Below are 17,066 nucleotides of genomic sequence, written 5' to 3'. Positions count from 1 at the left end.
CTATCCACCACTTTCCCTACTGTTGCACTCTCTGGAGTGGGAATAGTAATTTTTACCCCTACGCTATCCAACACTTTCCCTACTGTTGCGCTCTCTGGAGTTGAATAGTAATTTGTACTCATACGCTATCTATGTTTATAATTTTAATATTATTACTTTTATGTTGTTATTAATTGTTATTTATAAAATTAAATTATGTTTATACAATATTTATATATATGTAATGTTTGTATTTTTTTTGTAATGTTATGTTATTAATTGTAATTTATAATACTATTGTATGTATATACATTTATATTTATAATATATTTTTATATATTTATAAGTTATTAAAATAATTAATTTAGAGTTATTATTAATGAAAAATATACTGTGTATTATATATTTATTAATACTTGTTTTACATTATTTGTTGATATTTTATAAAATATTAAATTTTTAAACATGTTTATTACATTCATAATTATTATTTTGCTAATATAATTTTTTTATTTAATTAAAATATAACGATATTGTACAAAAAACAATATTTTTTACATTCGATATTTTTTTTCCGATATTTTGGTACTTACCTTTTTAAAGATAGCATCCCGATATTTTGTCCCTCAATATTTTTGTTGCGATATTTTGGTGTATCGATATTATGTCTGTCGATAATTAGTCAGACATTCATCTGGTGTCAATGCACTCAGTCATTTTCACTCAGTCTGCACCTTGGCGATCCTTCCTCTGCGAGGTTCAATATCTGTAGTTTTTTTATCACCTGCTTAGTAAATTTCAATGCAGCGCTGGCATCTGTAAATATGAGATGTTTGCCATGCATTTGAATGTGAAGCTTTGCGGGGTAGAGTAGGGCATATTTAATGTCAGCCTGTTGGATCAGTTTCTTGGCTTGGACAAACTCGTGATCAGCCACCTGTACCTGGTGTGTGAAGTCCGGATACATAGGTATAATGTTGTCCTGATATTGAATTGTGCCCTGCTCACAGGCCATACACAGCACTGTGTCCCTATCGCAATACTCCAGGAGACAAGGAAGGATTGGGCAGGATGGTGCACCAGGCAGTGGTCTTGGGCCCAATGTACGGTGTGCCGGCTCCACTAAGAACATGTCAGAGAGGTCGCTCCCAAATAAGTCCTTCAGCATCGTTTCGACATATTTTTCCATGCTTGAAATATTCATCGTTTATGAAATTCTAAGGAGTCGAACATTATTGCGCCGAGATCTAGCCTCCAAATCTTCGTTCCTGGCTTTTATTAGGTGGAGAACTTTATCCATGTGCAGCAACTGTTCGTGTGTTTCTGTTTGAAGATCATCAGCACCCAATACTTCCAGCATATCAAGTCTGGCTTCTTGTTTGTCAACTTTTTGGGTGACTTTGTCCAGACGTGCAGCCACAGAGTACAGTTTGGAATCGATTGTCTGTAGGCTAGCTTTAAAGTCTGTCAACATGCACCTCAGGTCATCTTCCTGTGTGATACCCAGGAGTGGCCCCAGTTGTTTCACTAGGCAGAGTTGGGCTGCCCCAGCTGTCACGTCATTCTTTTGTCAAAGTTTAATTTGGGCTGCTTTACATTGGTTTCCCCATTCCTTATCACAGTAGGGAGCCCGCCATTGATCGACAGCCGCATGCAGCCCCTCGCCACGACAGAAACCTTCCTGATGGCTCCAATGGTGCAAAGTGCTGAATTCGTGGCACTCCTATTTGCCACGCTTGCTGATCAGGTGCGCTGTGGCTCTCTCACTCTACGTGTTTTACCTTGTGATTTTGGCTAGAAGGGCCACATCTCCCCCGCCTCAGTCACCAGTGGTGTATGGTTTCTACAAATAGGCCCCTGGATGTGCTGGCCTCTGGTCCTGGTCGCTTTAATGTACTCACTCTCTCTCAGACCTTGAGTGTGTTTCCCTCTGTGGTGCCTCCAACACCCTTAATGCCCGTTCCCTGCTTGTAATGTCGTTTTTGTGCGGCTGGTGTCTTGTGTTAATCAGCCTTATCGCGAGTGCCAAGCTGTTGTAGTCGCGCTTCATATCAGGTGAGACTCGACGCACAGAACTCCTGGCCCGCCGCGTCTCCCACTGCTCTATATGTGCCTTCAGGTGTCGGTAAGCACAAGAGCCCAGCCAGCGCCATGCGCAGCAGGGCCCAAGCTGACCCGGAGACGCCCCATGCCAGAGTAGCAGCGGCCCCACAGTCCCCCACTTACATGCAGAGGCCTACTACAGGACCCCCAGCATACCACGCCCCCACCTCAGCCCTCCTTCTCTCGTAGGCACACAGTACGGCGGCCAGCCCACCAGCTCTACAGGTGCTCGTTTCTCCAATCATCAGCGCAGGCATATCCCCAGCAGTCAGGGTGATGGAGGCGCAGGATCGGCAGCAGCACCACTCACGCCAGTACCGGGCTTCTTCTGGTAGTGTGAGCACAAGGCCGCACCGGGCCGTAATGACCTCTGCGAGCTAGTATAGTAATCCGCAGCACCCCAGACTCGGGAAGGTCGAGTTACAGGTTGCCTGGCAAATGTGCAGGCAGCTGGCATTGCTGCCTGGGAGCAACAGGATGTGTCTGGATAAATGTCAAATTTACGGGCCCGGCCGGCAGAGCCCTCTTAGTAAGTGGCCATTTTGCAACTCAGCTCGGACACGACAACTAGCAGGTTGAAACTTAATTACACAAGTATTGCATAATCAGGGCTTCTAGCATTTACAACATTAGATCTGCAGAAAGCCTATATCAGACAGAAAGCCCAAATCAGTTTGCCTAGACTTTGGTCTGTCTAGACACTTTGACGTCTTTGTCAACGTATCAAGGACATACTTGTGGCTCCCTAACAAACATCCTGTGTGAACCTCACTTTAGGGCAAAGAGTTTACTATGTAGCTGGCTCGTCTGATGTCTGTCACATGATTAATAGAAACTGCCCTAGACACACTCTCTGATCCAGGAACTAGAATCCGCTAACTGGACTGATAGACATATTCTCCAAGCAACTATCAGGGTGTTCTCCTTTATAAGGGCTTGCCTCTGTAATGCCTTCTAAGAATCCTCATGCAAGAACAATAATTACTTCTCATTCTGGATTTTCTCATGGACATGCACCCAAATCCAGTGCAGAAGCATGTTATGATTACAGGCTCAACAGCACTAAAAGTATAGTCAGGAGGTATCAGTGTATTATAACTTCCAAATTCAATTCCTGTAGGTTGGTCATACCAAGGTTTGTGGCAATACTGATAGTTTGAGCTATGGAAAACTTGCTCCTGGTGTGCAGGTGAAAAAGAATCATACCTTCCTCAGAGGCGGCATCAATGGATTTTACCTCACAGCTCCTGTGTTGCTTTAGTAGGAACAAATACCTAAGTCTGAGGCTACATTTTGTAACACCAGGTTTTCAATACCGATTAACCTGAAGCAATTGGTTTTATTTAGACTTGCCCAGCTGTATTTTTCCATACCGGCAGGCTGCCAATTGGTCCTGCTGATGTTGATCTTGATGGAGTGCGTTTAATTTTACTTAAGGTAATCACCTACAATTCTTTTTACCTGTCCACCGTGTCCCTGTACTTGTGTAACACCTTGAGACCTATCTCTAGTACTAAGTTCAGTATTGGGTTTACAGACAATCTTAGTTCTGTATCAATATATCAATGGCACCATGTCCCCCATTTCGAGCGGACATTATTATTCTTTGGCTAATGTTCCCCCGATGTATAATTAATTAATATACTAATGAGCGTGAGTACGGATTATTGCCTACTCAGCTCCTGGTTCCTCCTGTCCAGGGGTCCGTATGACCCGGACTCCATGGCATTAGTTCGTTTTCAATAAGCCACCTTTTAGGTGTACAGGACAGTGACTGTGAAGGTTTTAATTCCATACCCCATTTCCTGACATTGGTTTTTAATGTTTCAGATAGGACGGCCCCTCTCCGTTCCTTCCCCCACTGTAACGGTCCTGATGAAGACCCCGGCAAAGGACTGAATTTAGCCTACAAACAGGGGTCAAAACGTCGACGCCTCTTTACTTTGGGACATCCGGCACATCTCCTGTATTCGATTGAACTATACATGTGACCGTGGAATGTCCTTATTTGAAATACCTGCCCAATGCTTGCCTTAATTGATGTAGGCCGTTTTGGTTTTTTGGAATAATTCCTAATTCCTTGTTGATTCTTGGATTTATGTATATTATGTTTAAGTCTGTGTACTATCTTTAAAATCTTTCACACAGCCTTTGAGCACACCCCCTTCCCTCTTCCCTTTTTGGGGCCATTTCACTTTCCGATTTCTCGTTTCTCTTCTAATGATTGCAACAATGCTTTAAAAATCGTTATCATGTGTTGTTGAATAAATGACAACATTTTTTCCTTTTGAATACCATCTTAGTCTCTTCAAATTTTTTAATTTTGTTTTTGTTTGTTTATAAATAATTCCTCCTCACGGGGACCCCCCTATACATTTACCACATAATGCCCAGGTCCCCGCGATTGCATGGGTTCTACCCCCCTTTGTAATGTAAGTCTAATCTTCAGCATCATTTTCAATGACCATGCAATTTGACTTCTTGTCTTACCTTGTAGACTGGATGACACATAGGAAGGTGTCGAATAGTGGCTATGCAGAACACTTCACTGCAGAGGTGGGCCCGGAGCAGGTGAGAGACAATCTGGTGAACATGGAAGTCGGCATTGCGCACCCAGATCTTGGCCAGGGTCCAATCCCACTCAGAGTCAGTGGGCAAGAAAATTGGGCTGTCTGGCCCTGGAATTTGGCTGATCTAATAAATATGAGACAAAGAGGCATCAGGCACACATGGAACCGGTACAAGACTGCTGAGGACTAAATGGTAACCAGACTTCTGGGCTTGCAATCCCGCAAGAGGAAGACAAGACATGGATAACCATATTGATTTAAATTAATCGTTTTATATTTGTTTTTCTTTTTTGAAGACAACGCACGTGTTCGGGAGTGGTAGGTGGTTAAAATGATTGTTGAAATGGGGCATGCATCAAGGAAACTGAATACACTCACCTAAGAAAAATGCAACTATTACCCTTGGAATAACAATAAAATTGAAAATAGCAGTTCAAACCAAAGAAAAAAGAGCAAATTTTAATTAAAAAAACAGAGAAAAAAATGTTTGTGAGAAATTATTTCAGGGACATTTCTTGAACTCAGATTACAACAATTAGCTCATAGAAAGTGAGCAGAAAATTCAAAAATTTAAATTAACAAATGTTTTTATAGATGTTTAAACATATTCTTATTGGAATCCTAATACAAACCGAAAGCTAATCACTAATTATATCTGTTAGAAAATGGGTTTCTGTTAGGCTAGAGTAAGTACTTCAGCCAGGCGGAACACCCCCTTGACAAGGCAAAGTCTGATTCACAACCTAAATTGACATGTGCTCACCCTCTGGTAGGTTGGCGCAGAGCAGTCAGGCTTAACTTAAGGAGCAATGTGTAAATTATTTGTGCACCACTGTCAAACAGTAACACAGTGAAAACACTACAAATAGATTCCACACAAGTTTACAAAAATAGTAAATATTTATCAGGATAAAACAAAACCAAAACAACAAAAATCCTTTCAATATATCATAAAATACTTGTCAAGTTAAAAGAGTGCTTTAAAATGCAGAAGCTTTCTCAATCATATAACTTTATTTCGCCATTCATGCCATAAACATTTTCTCATCTTCATTGAGCAAATTTAAATACAACCACATATATATTTTAATATGCAACTATTCATAACCTAATTATGAATTCCATAAATACACAGCTTTCTAAAAACATGCCCTAAGGTACTGTAGATGCTTAAATAAGTAAAATGTGGTAAGATAAAACCATCTGAAATAATAAAAATGCAGAAATATAAAATTAATAATCATATAATAAAATTAACACCAATACTTTTGCACGTTTTTCCTAATTCCCACATATGGCCCAAGAACTTGGCAATAGAGCAAACAAACAGGGGTCTAGCATCTGATCTTAAGATTTGCAGAGCTTCTTCGTGATTGCGATTTCCTATCTGCTTACATTTAGGTTTTAACCATTTCGCTCTTGAGAGTGCTTAAGCTGGTCAGGCACACAATATATGGGTGACAGATTCAATGGTGTATTGCAACTAAAACAGAACCAGGTGGCTGCTGGATTGCGGTGCCATGTACTTATGATTATGAATAGATTCAGAGGGAGTGTACCAGAACTAAACTGGACATATAGTTTTCTGTCATTTGGTATCAAATCTAGGTAACCCACCAGAGAACTGTCCAGTTTAAAAAATCCATAACCTCTGTTGTTAACCTCCGCCAAGAGGTATTACTAAGTTCGACTTGTGCTACTCAATCACAGTACTGTGAATTCACAAGATCCTTAGAAGGAAGAGATGAAGAGTCAGTGTTATCCCAATTTCCCTGAAACCCAATGATGGACAGTAGTCTCTTTAAATTCCTTAAACAGCCTATTTTATTAAACTTGTCCAAGTGACTAACTTCCATGAGAGCGTTAGCACAGGGGAGGAGTTCTGAAGTGGACCTAATTCTCTTCCAGAATACCTTTATCAAAGGGGATGATAGACGGAGTGTTGAACATTGCAGGCACTCACCACCAGTCAACTGATCTAGGTTTAATCCATCATCATTCTTTAGCTCACTCCACTACCCCAGTTCAGACATGGCCATGTGCAAATCATTCTGACCCTGTGCCTCATGAGAACAGTCAAGCCCGAACTGCCTAGCTATGTCTTCCCTGGACCGGAAACAAGCATCCTGGGACCGGTTTCTGGGTAATCAGCCTTCATCAGCCAGGCTAGCTTGAATCCTGTGGCAAAGTGAGCAAGGGACCTACGTCTGGGCATACCCTGCCAACTTAGGGCAAACAAAGCAAAACCAAAGGGGATGATGGACAGAGTGTTGAACATTGCAAGCACTCACCCCAAGTCAACTGATCTGGGTTTAATCCATTATCATTCTGTAGCTCACTCTGCCACCCCAGTTCAGACATGGCCATGGCAAGGGACCCAGACTTGGGTCCCTTGCTCACTTTGAAACTGGATTCAAGCTAGCCATGCTGATGATGGCTGATTGGCCAAAAACCAGTCCCAGGGTGCTTGTTTCCGGTCCAGGAAAGACATGGCTTGGCAGTTCGGGCTGGACTGTTCCCATGAGGCACAGGGTCAGACTGATTTGCATATGGCCATGTCTGAACTGGGGTGGCAGAGTGAGCTAAAGATTGATGATGGATTAAACCCATGTCAGTTGACGGGGTGAGTGCTTGCAATGTTCAACACTCCTTCCATCATCCCCTTTGGTTTTGCTTCATTACTTAGCTTTGTCTGCAATGGATTTCCTGCACTTATCCAGCTTTAAAGGATGGAGTGATGTGCTTGGGGCATCAACAACAACTTCCTCAGGAGTAGAATCCTTCCCTTTTTTGCAAATTTCTCTCCTGGCCAGGAGAATACTGTAGAAAAGAAGATATTTAGCAGGGCCGGTGATGCCCTCCACTACACCAAATATAACCAGAGAGAGATTAATTGCAATGGGGTGGCCCAGCGAAGTTCTCAATGATCTACTTATGGAGTCCCAAAAGAGAGACAGAGTTGGACAGGCACAAAACATATGTAGATCTGAAGCAGCTGTTGTCCCACACCGCATATAATTTGCAAAAAATTGAAGGATTCTACACCACCCCCTTTTCTTGACTGGCAGGCGTCAGTATTGCAGGTCTCTAGATTGGACTTAATGAGATCGGGTAACCAAAATAAGCGTGCCTTTTGGAATCTTCTGAAGTGGGGGCAACATTGAGATGACGGATGGTTTTTTTTTGTTTGTTTTTTTCCCCCCTGTCCGATGATTACGCTGCCCTTCCTTTGGCTCAGGCATATCCGGACCCATCAGGTTGAGCCCTGACATGGTTGGGTCGATTTATGCCCGGTAAGGCGGCCCCCTACTGCTCTCCTTAAAGTCCTCTGAGGTTATGACTACACTGATAGGCGTAGGTCAACCCCTCTAAACGCCTATATATCCAGTTTACTGAGGCAGTGTGTCGATCTCTCTTGAACATAATGGAGCTAGTCGAGTGGAGAATAAGGACAAAAAAAGAAGGAAAAACAAACAACTTCCTCAGGAACTTATTCTGGCCAGGTCACCCATTTCAACAAAGCCCCACAGTTCAGCCACAGAACCATTCTAATATGTGTGAATTATAGTGATTCTAGAAGCAGGTGCGCTTCTATTGAGGTAATTCTGGCATCACTGAAGATTACTGTGAGAAGTGCTGTGAAGGAACGTTGTGACCATCCAGGTCTGAAGCAAGTGAACCACAGTCAGTCTAAAATCCAAGCTAGCATTGCTAGTGTGTAGGGAAGCGTCTTTGATAAGCATGCTGTCTCAAAAGCAAGCAATGTATCCCAACAATGTTGGTTCAGAAAGTAAATTGTAGCTGTTCCCTTTAAGGGAGTTAGGGTAATGTCTCCTATGACAAGTAGAACCTCACAAAAGTTAGTGCTGGCGCAGTCTGTGGAACAACAAAAATCCACAGGGACCCAAACTCCTGCTGGCAGTGTGGTTGTCGTCCCTCAGGATCAGTGTGTGACAACAAAGCACCAAAACAACAGCTCAGACTCTGCACACTGCTACGCTTCTGGTACACACACCCTGGGGCTGAGCAGACCACACCACTCCTCTTAGCACATTACATGGTTGGTGTCAGGCAGCGGCAGAGAGTGGTCTTTAGCCCTGGTACTGACCCGGGCATGTCGCAGAGTATTTACACTTCCTCAGGCATCTGGGTCGGCCCATGTAAAGCAGGATTTGCATCAGTGGCTGGGCCCTGCCCACGGTCATCTTCAAGAAGGGCTTCAGTCTTGCTAGGGCGCCACTCAGATTTCGAAGCCGGGGTTTCTTCTAAAGTCAGCAAAGGCTCCAAAACCCGCTGATTAAAATAGCTGGAAAGAGTGCTATACATGCTGGGTACACGTACACAAGTTGTGTAGTGCCCTACTCACACTCACAGACAGAAAGTGAATACAGCACACTGGGAGATCAGACGGTCCTTGGTAAAGCACACTGCCGTTGTGCTCGCAAATGGGCAGAGTCCCTCTGTAGTGGTGCATGGGTGAAATATTTCATAACCCTCAGATTTCTAGCAGGAGACAAGCTTGGCAAACCCTCAGAGTTCCTAGGGTAATTGGATTTAGATGGCAGGGTGCTTCCTCTGTCACTGCAGAGGCAGCAGGCCAACACACAGAGCACAGTCCTAGGTGGCAGTCCCTCCTGGCAGCACATCAATCAGCAGGCAGCAAGTCAACACAGCAAACCAAGTGACAAAGTGGCAATCATTCCTGGCGGCGCCCCTCTTCTTAGTTGCCGAGCCTCCTCAGGACCCCAAAGTGAACAAGTTTGAAGGTGTCAGAGGTCCAGTTCTTTTACCAAAATGTGTCTTTGAAGTGGGGGAGACAACAAAATAGGCCTTTGATACTCACAAGGCCCCTGCTCTTCCTTCCCTAGCTGCAGACACACTGCAGGGGAGTATGCAGCTCTTTGTGTGCAGACAGGCACAGCCCTACTCAGGTGCAACTGTCAGCCCCTCCCTCCTAAACTACCGCAGGAAGATCCATCAGCCTGGTGATGGGCCATCAGGATGCAAATGTCACCCGAGCTTCCTTTGTGTGACTGTCTAAAGGAAATGTACAAAGCCCAGCTGTCATCCTAAACCATGTATGTATTGAGAGACAGGCAGAGGTACAGAATGGTTTAAACAAGAAAATGTCAACTTATAAAAAGTATTTTCTTGCTCAAAGTGGTACATAAGTCTGATTTCTGCTTTATCTATTTTTCCCCTTTTCTTCTTCCCAGTTTCCTCCAGAGATGCTGTTAATTATAAATAAAATGACATGCATTCTTTGCACACCAATCAATGTTATCAGGCACATAGTTAGAAGTCCTGATAATATTCCTGCACCTTAAACACTCTGACCCTTTAAATATGTGTATATGATTTCTGGGTACAGTATTTTTCTCCTTGTTGTAAATAAGTGACTACCCATTGTGGATACAACTGATGGTCATTTAATGTCTCATGCCTGTTTTTTCCCCCATATTTTTAACCCCCGTTGAGGATTACCCAAGTGGGGTTAATCCTCCACACACATATATATGTTTGATTAAAAGTGTGCTACATCGCTTGTACTCTCCTCCTTTCTACAGGGCCTGACGGTTGTTGGGGCGACTTCAACGCAGTCCTGTAAACCTTGCGCGACATAACAGGTGTTCCATCGGCTTCCCGCCTTGCCTCGCAAAATGCCTATCTGACTGGTCCTTTGCTTTGGGTCTCTGCGATGCCTGGAGGGTGTGAAATCCCCACAAGGAACAGTACACCGACACTTCGGCGGCCCACCGCACCCACTCTCGTATCGGCCTGTTCCTGCTACCCGCCATAGATTGTCAATTGATGTCCGAGGTCACAGTCCTACCCAGGAGCATCTCAGATCACTCCCCCATCTCCCTCCATCTCTGGAACTCCCCTAACGGCACCCGTACGGCATGGCGGATGAATGCCTGGTTCCAGCAGGATGCCGACTTTGTTGAATTCCTCGAGCAGGAATTAAGGCTTTACTTCTTAACTAATATGGGTTCGGTCTCCTCACCAGGAACACTGTGGGAGGCAGGCAAGGCTGTGATACGAGGGGTGGCTAGAGGTCTGGTCCACGCGAAACGCACAGGACAGTCCGCCTGCCTTGTGCAGCTGAAAGCCCAGGTGGCGCAGCTGGAAGGTGCCCAGGCTACCAATGATAGCTACGACTCTGCTCGACAGCTTACACTGATCCGAAAAGAGATCTGCCAGATCTTACTGGAGTCCGCTAAAATGCTTTGGCGCTTCTCCGTGGCACCCCTGTATGGTTGGAGCGATCAACATGGCAAACTACTCCATAATTTAGTGTCCTATCCCAAAGCCAATCGCATCATTCCCGAGATTCGGGACGAGACCGGGGCTCACAACGCCACCTCCCAAGCCATCGCCCAAATGTTCGCGGGCTACTACGTGGCCCTTTATGTGGCCCTTCCCCTTCGGACCTCTCTGGCGGCTTTATTGGCCTAGACCGGGACTCGGCTGCCCTGCCTTTCCCAGACGGACTCGGAGACTCTGGATCTCCCTTTTACCCCAGAAGAGATACATGGGGCTATTTCACTGTTGCACACCGGCAAAATGCCCGAGCCCGATGGTTATCCCCAAGAGTATTATGCGCCCTACCGGGACACACTGGTCCCACACGTAGCGGACTTGTTTACGCACATAGTGAATAAAGGGTCCTTTCCTCCGGAGACTGATGTGGCCACTATCGTAGTCCTCCCGAAGACACAGCCGTCCTCCCTTGTCTGTCCGGATTACCGCCCCATCTCCCTTTTCAATACAGAGGTCAAAATCTGCGCCACTGTGGTGGCCCAATGTCTCTGTCCCCATTTTCAAGAGCTGGTTCACCCAGATCAATGCGGCTTCATGCCTGCCCGGGGTACCCGGCATTGCATACGTCGCCTCCATCTTACCCTTGCACATCGCCATCACCTCACCCCATATCTTGCCTTGCTTTTCATAGATTTTGAAAAGAAAAAGCATTTGATACAGTAGATTGGGGCTACCTTGAGGATGTGTTGGAGAGGATGGGTTTCGGACACCTCATCTGGGTCCTCTACTCTACTCCCAAGGCAAGGGTCCTCATCAACGGCGTGCTCTCGGAGACATTCCCTATCCAGAGGGGCACTCGCCAAGGGCAGCCTGCTCTTGCCACTTCTATTTGCATTAGCAATGGAACCCCTGGCCTCCCTCATCCGCAAAGAGCCCCTCATCCATGGTTGGGCCTGGGATCCAAACCAGATTGAAAAGATTGCCCTGTACACTGATGACGTCCTCCTTTTCCTGGCAGACCGAGAGAGCTCCGGCCCACAATGTTTGGACGCCCTCTCTGCCTTTGAACGGGTTTCCGGCCTCAGGCTCAACCCGGCAAAATCCACATTGGTTCCCCTACATTCATCCCGGACGTGCTTCGACTGGCAAACGACCTATCCCCTGCGTAGTCAATCATTCAAGTACTTGGGGGTGTGGGCTGCCCCCTCCCGGGCCTCGAATGGGCCCTGAACATCACGCCCCTGGTCAACAGGGCCAAGGCGGACCTCCGGAAATGGCAATCCCTCCCGTCTCAGTGCCCTTTTTAAAATGATGGTCCTCCCCCACTTCCTATACATCTTACAAAATATTACCACTCATCTCCCAGGCAGCTGGTTCTGGGAATTGGATGGTGTCCTCACCTGAGTTTTGTGGGGAAGAGGGAGGCCGCAAATTTCCACATTGCTGCATACCCCCCTATGACGGGGGCATAGGGGTGACCAATCTTCACCTCTCTGGCCACGAGGCTCATCGTGATCCACGACTGGTTTGCGGGCTGCTGGTCTGACCCAGCGTACTAGCGGAATTCAGGTCAATGGACTTTGCACAGATCCAAGCCTATCTGTTTAGGAGCCCCGTGCCAAAGGCTCTTCCCCCCGTCACCAGAACAGTGCTTATGGCCTGGCGGGCTGCCTTACGCCAATAAAAATGGGACCAGAAACTCACCAGACAGACGCCTCTGTGGAGTAGGGCTTGGCTGGAAGAGGTCTCGTCTCTCCAGGACTTCTGCCGTTGAGACCACATCGGGATCTCGTTATTGGGAGACATCTGGGTGGGGGACCATATCAGATCGTTTGCAGACTTACAACACCGTCACTCCATCCACTCCTCCCAATTTTACAAATACTTACAGCTAAGGCATGCCCTCCAAGCCCACATTCCATCCCCCATCGCCTTCCTGGAATTTAGCCCCCTGGAGGCCCAAGTGATGGTGGGGAACCTGGGCAGAGGGGAAGTGTTAAGGATTTATCGCTCCTTAGTGAACGATGGCCCCGCATCCCGAGACCTGCTTTGTGCCCGCTGGGAGGGGTGGCTGGGTCCCCTGGAGGATGCGGATTGGAGGGACGCCCTTATGGCCCCCAAGACCTTGACTACCTCCTCCAAGTTGCGTCTAGTCCAACTCTATTATCTCCACACGGCATACCTCACCCCAGCATGCTTGTACAGCGCCCGCATGCGGTCCTCCCCATCCTGCACGCGCTGCAGCCACGCTCCGGCAGATTTTTACCACATAGTGTGGCAATGTCCCTTCCTCGCGCCGTTCTGGGCAGAGGTGGAACTTGAGCTTACACAAACCCTAGAGTGGGAGGTTCCCCACAACCTCCTACGCCTGATCCTGGGGGTGTTTGACGGCCTTGATGGATCCCGGGCCGATAAGCGCTTCTTGGGAACGGCAGTGGCGGTGGCAAAGCGCGTTATAGCGTCGCTCTGGTCCCAAGCCAAGCCACCTACTATGCGGAAATGGAGACAAGGAGGGATTGGTGTGGAACTCAGGAGGAGCCCCTCTTCAAGGCCCGCGGCTGCTCCGAACTCTTTGGCAAAATATGGGACAAATGGTTCAACTTACTGCCCGCTTGAGGGGTTCGAGTGTGTCGTGTACATGAATATTTATAAGCAAGTGTTGTACTCATTCCACAAGTGCCTTATGAGTCTCTGTCGTCTTCTCTCGATTGTACTGTATCTAAATGATGTCTGATTTGCTACCAATGTATTTTTGTTCTCTAGAAAATCCAATAAACTTGATTATCAAAAAAAAAAGTGTACTACATATCCGATTTTGGTTCCTCCTGAACATTATTCTGGCCTTCAGAGCATTGTTATCTATTGATTGTCTGTAGGGATATTTATTCCTGAAAATTCTTACTATCCTTGGTCCCTATCAACTCTTGGGTTCCCTTTTACTTATTAACTTTCTAAAAGTGGCACTTTGAGACCTGCCATTTTTAAACCAACTTTACTATAAGAAATGTTTTCAAATTGTGAGTCTAAGACACCAAGCTCAAATTTGACTTACATGTAATGAAAGTGAAGGTTTGGGCCTGGCATGTAGGTTAGCTTGCCAGGTCGAAATAGCAGTTTAAAACTGCACACACAGGCTCTGCAATGGCAGGCCTGAGTGATTTTCAAAGGGCTACTGAATGGGTGGTAAAATCTGTGCTGCAGACCCACTACTACCATTTAATTTACATGTCCTTGGCACATATAGTGCACTGTCCAAGGTACTTACAAGTAAATTTAATATGCCAATTATGGATAAACCACTGTTACCATGTTTAGAGTACAAAGCAGATGCACTTTCTCACATGTTAGCAGTGGTAAAGGGCCTGGATTCCTAAAGCCAATATAAAGAGGGTCAGAAAAATAGGTGGAGAAGGCAAAAAGTTGGGCATAACCCTTCAGAAAGGGCCAGTTCCAACAACAACTAATGAATTCAAGTCAGATACGTTGTTTGTTTTATATTAATTCTCACTCTGCAATCTTAAATGATAAAATACAAATAATTGTACACCTTAGCCTAACCATGGTACTGGTGCTACTCTGATATTTCATTTAAAACATGTTTTGAATCATATTCAATAATAATGTTAGTACCTGCCTTAACTATAAATGTCATAATATTGTTATATAACATACAATTACCTTAATAGGGAGTGTTGTTCTCACACTAACCCTGACCATAATCCTTAAACATTTTAATTGCATTTGGTTTCAAATGAATTACAATAATTCTAAACCTAAATTATATTTATTATGATGGTGTAACTAAGTAAATGCAGATACAGTTAAGAGGTGTTGAATTAATTGCTTACCAAAGAGATGAACAATGTCTCTCTGCAAACAAGAGGTCAAAAACTGAAACACACAAGACGTTCACTCGTTGAAATCTCATTTGACTACCTGCATGTTATGGAATTGTTTGTAAAACATTATTACAATATTTCAGGCAGAAACAGTGTGGTCATTAACTTTGAGCAAATAGGTGTAGTGCAATGTTTATTGCACCTTGCAATTACTGTGTGCGATAAAGTTTGCACCTACCTGAAAATTTGGGCAGGTCAAATTTGCCAGATTTAAAAAGTGGGGAAAAAGGTCCAATGTTCACAAGGTCAAGTGGGGTATGGTGCCATAAAATTAAAAACTGCATGCTATTTCCCAAAAAGCCACACACAGAAAGCCCTACTTTCCCATCTATTCTACAAATTTGGGATTCATAACCACTCTGATTGAAATCTGTGGGCAACAGCATTAACAACACATGTGGAACCTTGCGTTTGTTTTCCCTACAAGCGTTACCATGCTTGCCGTTACCATGCATGCCTTTACCACACATATACATGCTAAAGGCAGTCAGCTATCTACATTCAGAGCGGATTGGTGGGGAGAATAGAAGTCAGGACAGGAAGGATCGGCATGTGGCTTGGTAAGTAGGGCTGGTGAATGGGGTTTTGGGGCTCAGGACACAGGGTTCAGGGTACTTTTTAGGGCTTGGGACCAGTTTTTAAGGGCTCAGAACCAGTTTTTAAGGGCTCAGGGTGGGAGGGAGGTCGGGTCGTTTTTATGGCTGGGGACAGGTTTCAGGGATCGGGTTGGACAGTATTTATGGCTGGGGCTTGTTTTAAAGCTCAGGGTGGGGGGAATCAGGATAGTTTTTAGGCCAGGGCGGGGTCGTTTGCAGGGCTGGGGGGACGATTTTAGGGCTGAGGGCGGGGGGATGGGATGTAATCTATACCATGCATATGCCTTTACCAATCATGCCTTTACAACCAAATTTGTTGCAGAGGCTTGTGTGGAAAAGGCATGCATGGCAAGAAAGAAGTTGTAATTAAGACTGTGTTGTTAAGGCATTTATATTACCGAATGCTACAACCTTATCTCTTCTTTCTGGACCATATCCAAATGTGCTTGCGCAAAAAATTGGAGCCTGGTAAGGGCATGAGTCGGGAGCATAATCAGTCCAGTACTTATGGGAGATGGGGTAATGGAGTGGGTAGCAATACCTCAGGGTCGTGGTCAATAGAGAGAGAATACAAAGGTTCAGGAGGAGACTATATTACCAAATGGTATTTTTAACCGCTACAATAATCCAGACAACAAAGACTGTGAAGATGCTAAGAAAAATGTGCATATCTTTAACTTCCTTGTGCCAAAGATGAAATCATATTTTCCTGTCTAATTCAGTAATGATAATAGACACATCTTTTGCAGTTGCTAGCAAATTATCGTATTTTACATTTAAGCATAAAAATGCTATGTTGCACATTGCACATTTATTTTGCATGTTGTCATAAATAAAGGAAAAGCTGCTTGAAACTAATACCATGGCTAGGTAAACATTTATAAGGGGTATTAGTATGGAGTTGGGAAACATAATGGGCTGATTTACATGAAATTAATATTCTCTTTGTGTTTGCTTTGTTTATTTGGGGCCTAAGAGAACATGGCTGCCTGTGAATTATCAAGGCTATGACTTGCAAATCAGCTTTCCTCAAGCCACGAGGGAGTCAAGGCCATCTTGAACTCTGTACATTCTTGTGATTGTGCCAATGTACCAGTTAGTTATAAATATCTGTCCTACTGCGCTGTGAAAGGAAGGAAGAGAATTAGAATGAAACATTTTTCCTAGCAGATGTTGCAAATATATATAACATTTATTTATTCATGTATGCTTCTTTTGTTAAAACTGGTATAGTCAGGATTTTAGAATGAGTCAGGATAGTGAGATTTCATGCCATCATGACTGACCAATCACGTACAAGTTTTCCTGAAGATGAAACATTTTTGTGTAGTCTGCCAAGAATTAGAGTATAAATAATGACCTCTCTGGAGGCGTGGTTGGCTTCTTGCTCATTTTGGCTACTAGGCTCATTAGGTTTCAGGGGGGCGTGTGAGCTCTTGAGAGAAGGGACAGATTAGACCAGGCATTTTATGGGTTAGGTACGAGGTCGTCACGGGTGCAGCCTTGGGTGTCCGAGGAGAGTCAGGTGGGGGCTTCCCTGGTGATTTTCTCTTCCAAAGTCCTGGCACGTCATATTTTGGCACTGCAGGCCACATTCCTCTGAGGTCCTGTGAAGGGCGGTCTGTTTTGCTCTTTAGACACAGACAGGAGCAGAG

The 17,066-nt window shown here is 44.9% G+C and overlaps 1 protein-coding gene across 2 annotated transcripts in view; it reads right to left on the bottom strand.

Moving 5' to 3' along the window:
- The window catches only part of LOC147678090 (hydroperoxide isomerase ALOXE3-like), a 155,803-nt gene that overhangs the window by 68,824 nt on the left and 69,913 nt on the right, over nucleotides 1-17,066 (bottom strand). For both annotated transcript variants that reach the window (XM_086945957.1, XM_086945958.1), the window contains exon 8: nucleotides 4,573-4,776. In XM_086945957.1, coding sequence (XP_086802083.1) covers nucleotides 4,573-4,776 — 204 coding nt within the window. The remainder of the gene's footprint in view (nucleotides 1-4,572; nucleotides 4,777-17,066) is intronic.

The sequence above is a fragment of the Lissotriton vulgaris genome, chromosome 12 (assembly GCF_964263255.1).
Source record: "Lissotriton vulgaris chromosome 12, aLisVul1.2, whole genome shotgun sequence".
NCBI lineage: Eukaryota > Metazoa > Chordata > Amphibia > Caudata > Salamandridae > Lissotriton > Lissotriton vulgaris.
This window is presented reverse-complemented; position numbering and strand designations above follow the sequence as displayed.